Below are 6,011 nucleotides of genomic sequence, written 5' to 3'. Positions count from 1 at the left end.
GAATGTCTGTTTATTATATATTCCACCCTATACACTCACATGCATACACACACATACACACACGCACGCACACACATACATACACACACACATACACACACACATACACACACGTTCACACACACATACACATGGGTGTATTATATATATATATATATTACACTCACTTTTCACGCTTCACACAAGGCGGTCTTTTCCAGAAGTAGGTTTTGTTGTTCTCTGATAATCAACAACTTTTATCTTACAGACATGACATTTTGTATATACCTGTACATGTTTCATTTTTGTTAGGTTTTTTTTCGTTAAACATAACAACTATTGATGACCATGCATTTTTTCATCCAATGTAGATAGTGGTCAAACGCAGTGGCCATGTCCACTTCCTTCACAGTTCTAAGCGCACCATTCATTTTGAACAATATTTCTTCCTCGTCTTCAAATCGCTGCTCCCTTAGTCCGTTTTGATTTGGGGGAAGAAATGAAAAATTACATGGAATAGCGGGACACATATTTTTAGAAGAATCACAACAGGTGATAAAACATGGGTGAATTTGTGAGACATAGAACGGAAAAGACAGACAATCTGCGAAACGGAGAACCCCAGGATCATCACGATCCCAGAACGCTCGACGTCATCAAGGTTCTTTGAAAATGATGACCATCATTTTTTTCGATCTGAAAGATGTGGTTTTGAACTGATCGGTTCCTCTTGGCACAAATGTCAATGATTACAAAATGGTTATTCAAACAAAGCAGAGGCCAGCAATTAGAAGAAAGCGACCGGGTCTGTTTCCATCACGACAACGCCCCGTGCACACTACTCGAAATGTCCCCGACCTTCTGGACTCCTAGCAGTGGGAGATCCTTGAACACCCACACTATTCCCCAGACTTCCCACTAAACAACTTTCATTTCTTTTCCAAAATCAAAGAAGGGCTAGGTCGGAAGCGATTTAAAAACGAGGAAGAAACTGTGCTTGAAACAAATGCCTTGCAGAGGACTGTTGTCGAAGCAGAAATGGTCACTGTGTTTGGCTAATAGTTACATCAGATTAAAAAGTGAATTGAGGTCAACGGCTGTTATGTTGAATAGAAAACCCGTTTCTGTAGGTACGCACAAATTTTCATTTCTGTATGATGTAATGTTTAGATTTTAGAGATCTTGGAAACTTTTTTCTTGGACAAATTTCGTAGATCCATTCTCTTCCTTAAAACTTGCTTTGTTTTCTTCTCTCTCAACAGAACCGACCCACAAGCAAGAGATACGTATGCATATGTGTGTCTGGTCACGAAGTGGACTTTGCATATCAGTATACTCTTTGCTACTATGCAGACAGTCTTATAAAATCTGAGACATTTGGTGCTTTACAAACACCCAAAGCCCTGGAATATTTGTGTCATTTTGGATTTTATGAGCTGGATTAAATGCATATAAAGAGAAAGGGACAAAACAAGTAACAGACTTTGAGTTCAATTTTGTCACGAGATTCGCTGAGCCAATCAGACGACAGCCCCCTACACAATCGGTGTCTGATCTGGCTGGTACGTGAGCATGACGCAAGCTCTGATCCGCCATAGGAGTACATTGACCACGTCCTCCCACTTCCTCGTCCTCCTCCTCTCCTCCTTCCTCCCCTGTCTACTCCTCCTTCTAGCCCCAGTCTGTCATGTGAGCCACGCCAAGGCGCTCCCGGCGCTCCCCCAGCCAAAGACGACAAACTGCAGCAGAAGCGGAAGTGTGCTCACCGAAACCGGAACTGAAAAAGACGCTGACGTCAGGTCTCAAGAACACGAAGCTGTCGTAGAGGAACTCAAGTCGAAGATTTTGAGTAAACTCAGCTTTGCCCAAGGTCTCCCGTCCAACACAACAGTCAACAAAATGTCCCAGATGTCTACAAGAGAAGTGAGGGAGAAAATCAAGGAGTTTATGAAGAGAGTGAGGCGAGAGCAGGTAGAAAGAGGAGAGATAGAGTCTGAAACCCACCCTGATGACGAGGAGGAGGAAGATAATGTGAAATCGACCCTCTATTACAGTGCTGGTAAGTGATATCGTTTGTACTTTCTACTTTGTCTTGGACATAGACAAAGTGTCAATACTTATAAAGTAGTATCTTCTACTGTGGTAAGAGAATCACACAGGTTGTTTTTTTTCTCTAGCAGGATACGAAACCAATTATTTAGCATGTCATAGTACGTTATAATATGTCTCCATTTTTCCCGTACCCTGTGCATTACAAAAACTAAACCCTACAAATATATCAAATTTCGGACTCCTTATAGGCTAAAAAACGAAACGTTAATTTAAGCAGATGGGTATAATAATATGTATAATATGGACAATTTAGAAGCCGTATGCTAGTTCTCAGTTTCTTCCATACCGATTTGTAGTTACTGAAAATTTCCTCGTGGATGTGGGCGCAACTTTTCCAAATTTTGTAGACTTCTTGCAGTTTCAAAAAATCGTATAAGTTTTCTCTCGTCTGTGAAGTTAATCTGCAATAGACTAGAGTGCAAGATCTTTCCCACATCTTCTAAGCTGGTAAAGTTCTAGTTTCAAAGACCGTCTTCAGCTTTCATGGCACCTTTACTTGCTACTCCCCTGTGATGTCTGCCTTTCATCAGCTCTGCTTACCTAGATATTTCAGACTCAAACTTTTGTTATTGTAAATGTATCTTTTTTACGCCATCATCGACACACTTTAGATTAATTAAGAGGAAGTCTACTGCGAGCGTTCCTGTCAGGACCAACCTAAGCTGAGAAGGGAACAACATCCGAAAAAACAGAATAGGAACTCGAAAAGAAAAAAACTCCCGTCACAGGAATTGAACTCACTTCTTCTGTGTTCAACAGTGTAACGTTTACCTTCTACGCCACAGATGCTTGTGTTTAAAACCTTTCAAAGAAGCACTGTCTTGAACTCCAGATCCATGGGTCATGTGTAGTTCCTGAATCGCTCCAAGGATGAGCCTAATAAAGGATTATTGGGAAATTACTATTGTTGTATTGACTCTACCCCGTACAATGGTACAGATCGATATCAAACTCGGGCTTAGATTAAGGGGATAGGAGGAGGAATGTAGACATAAGTAAGAAGCCTGGGCCTAAGTCACGATTTGCCTTTTGAACTATACTCTAAAATGATAATGCTACTTGTTCATGAAGACTCAGCCTTGGCTTACTCCAAATGTCGGGATCATGCTTCCTTGCAACCCAATTCACTTAGCACTCATCTCACGATTTAGCTGCACCGAGTTAAATCAGGCCATAATGATATGATTTTAACGATAAGTAAAGACTTTAGATACTTGTGGAAATTATATCGTTATATAATTTCCTCAAGTTTATACAGTCTTATTGTTAAAGTTATAGCAGCACATTGTGAAAGGATACGTTAGAAGATCAGTTTTAAGAATGCTTTTCAGTTGACATAGTACTTAAATAAGGAAAATCGAAGTAATTTATATGGAGAGTATCTGTTTTCAATTACATAATGTCTTCTTCTCTGATCGTTACAGATAAAAAGAGAATCGTGATTCGTTTATTCACTTACATGCATTTTAAGAACGAATCTCATATATTTATATTAGCTATATTCAGCAACCTTATATATAAAGCTGTCTTAACCAGGCATCGAAACAGGTAGATATTCCAAGTACTTTAATCGGGATTGAGCGCTATATAGATGTCGGTTATCATTATTATATACTAACTGTTGTATTGTGGACTGATCCTCAATACATGCAAATTCAGAAGTCTGATTTCTCAAATACACCTTTTCATATTTCCAGACGGCTGATGCGCATACAATACAAACAAAGGAAGAGAGAGGGAGAGCGTTGTGCGTAATCGGAAACCAAACATTGCAGGCTAATACTAGTAACTAACAGGGATTAAAACTGAGTTGGTATTGGGCTGGACTACAATATAGGCTCTAGTGGTTCGATTCCCCATCAGGACACTCCTTGAATTTGAGTAATTATGTTAGAAGTTTTCAAGACGGTTCTTCTCTTTTCTTCTTTTAAGCGTTATTTCTACCGCGACTCGTGATAAAGATCTCGCCTCTCTCACTACGTATTCACCCTGGAGTTGAACTAATACCTCGCCATTTCAAAACCACTTGGCTACTTGGTTACTTGGTCGGAAAATAAGTATCAATGCAGGTGGTACAGTGCGATAACTGCTCCTACCTCCTCTCCAGGACCCATGAAAAGGTTGGCTTGTTTATCGTGCCAGTTATCAGCTGATTGGATAATCTTCTATTGTCACAAGCAAGTAAAGTCAAAATTTTCCAAGACAGAGAAAAGGGATTGTACTAGACAGGTGTACTTCTTGAACTGTCGTTACAATACTTTTTAAAAAACGCAAAGGGACCGGAGGAAGTAGGGAGTAGACACCTTGTGCAGGAGATTGTCAAGGATAGGTGGCCATCAGAGCAAGTTCGATGGCCCCGCTGTGTGCCGTTCTTATCCCTTCTATCAACCCGCAAAGGGCCATCAACCAGCGGTATCATGGGACGAGTCACGAACACGCATGGGGAGCGTCCATTAGCTTAAAAGTAGCCAGAAGAACCGTAATACTATTATCATCTCCCAAGGGATGGTATCTCATAAATGTTGCAGAACAACTGCTCATTACTGAGCAAACTGTAAATGGCTTTGTACTGATAATTACAAAGTTTTGCAAATCTATAAGCCAGGCCTGTTGAAACGGCTCGATTCCGTAACTGCTTCACTTTCAAAATTGTGAGTAATTCTACGCGAATAGCGTGACACAAGTCAAAAGCCAGACATTGTTTCGTTTTTCAGGTCTATCTATCTATCCATCTATCCATCTATCTATCTATCTATCTATCTATCTATCTAGATCTATATATCTATCTATCTATTTATCTGTCTATCTATCTATCTATCTATCTATCTATCTATCTATCTATCTATCTATCTATCTATATATCTATCTATCTATCTGTCTATCTATCTATCTATCTATCTATCTATCTATCTATCCATTAGTAGTACTGCTGTACATTCCGTTTATAATGTTATTGCCTGTATATTTGTTCATTAGTTATGTCATATGACCTTATGCAGTTGCGAGGGCGGTAAAACCTTACTTAAAACAAAGTTGTGTGAGAATTTATGCTTGCCCGGCTATCAAACTTTTGGTTTGTCCAATGTTTCGCCTATCAGTATACCAGTCTGGTGCTCAGATGATCTTATGCAGTTGCGAGCGCCTTAAAACCTCCACGTAAACCAAAGTATACCAGTCTAGTGTAGCGTTACAGCTGTTTGTTCAAATAAATAGATGTTTGCGAAAAAGAAAATCAAACAATGTACTCTTTGATTATGGCAATCTCGTTGAACCTCGGATTATCGTAAGCCCTGTTTCCTGTTCTGAGCCCTCCATGCAAGAGTTGTTCCATTCCAGGATACACCTTCCCCAAATCGAAATAAATTCAAGAACAAACAAAAAAATCTAAGCCGGACCGACCGTATTTAAATAACTTCCCGGATAGAGTTTTCCCGGGCCTTGATGTGTATGTAGACAATACATGTAGTGCGAGCACGTGGGCATTAAAATTTGTGTGTGGTCTTGTGTATATGTGTGTGTTTTATTTTATATTGTGTGTTTTGTTTTCTTTAAAATGTATTTTATGTGTGCGGTTTTCCTATTTCATGTTTTAAATATTTGCGACACCCAGAGAAAAAACATGTCTTTCGCTATCATCCTGGAGAGAATAGACATCTTGTTTGAGATTGCACCCCCCGCGAACTTGTTATTATCGTAATACAAAAATCGGAAGAGCAATAGTTAAAATTAAGTGGATACTTCTTTTCAACTTAATGACACGATATCAGTCCCCCGCGAAGCTGTGTCCTGTCATATGAAAGTTCTGAAGTAAATATGCTTTGAAAAACGCCGAGATAAGGCTGTAGAAACCTCACCATACGAGGAACACTTCACCTAACGCAATCTGTCCAGCCCACCCAGTGTCTATCCGACAAGTTGAA

The 6,011-nt window shown here is 39.7% G+C and overlaps 1 protein-coding gene across 1 annotated transcript in view; it reads left to right on the top strand.

Moving 5' to 3' along the window:
- Positions 1 to 1,551: 1,551 nt before the first annotated feature.
- The window catches only part of LOC101857672 (univin-like), a 38,666-nt gene continuing 34,206 nt past the window's right edge, over positions 1,552 to 6,011 (top strand). The window contains exon 1 of the mRNA XM_035972117.1: positions 1,552 to 2,038. Within this exon, the coding sequence (XP_035828010.1) occupies positions 1,552 to 2,038 (487 nt within the window). The remainder of the gene's footprint in view (positions 2,039 to 6,011) is intronic.

Source organism: Aplysia californica, unplaced genomic scaffold (genome assembly GCF_000002075.1).
Source record: "Aplysia californica isolate F4 #8 unplaced genomic scaffold, AplCal3.0 scaffold00582, whole genome shotgun sequence".
Taxonomy (NCBI): Eukaryota; Metazoa; Mollusca; class Gastropoda; order Aplysiida; family Aplysiidae; genus Aplysia; species Aplysia californica.
Note: the sequence above shows the minus strand (reverse complement) of the source record. Positions and strands in the feature narration are given on the sequence as shown.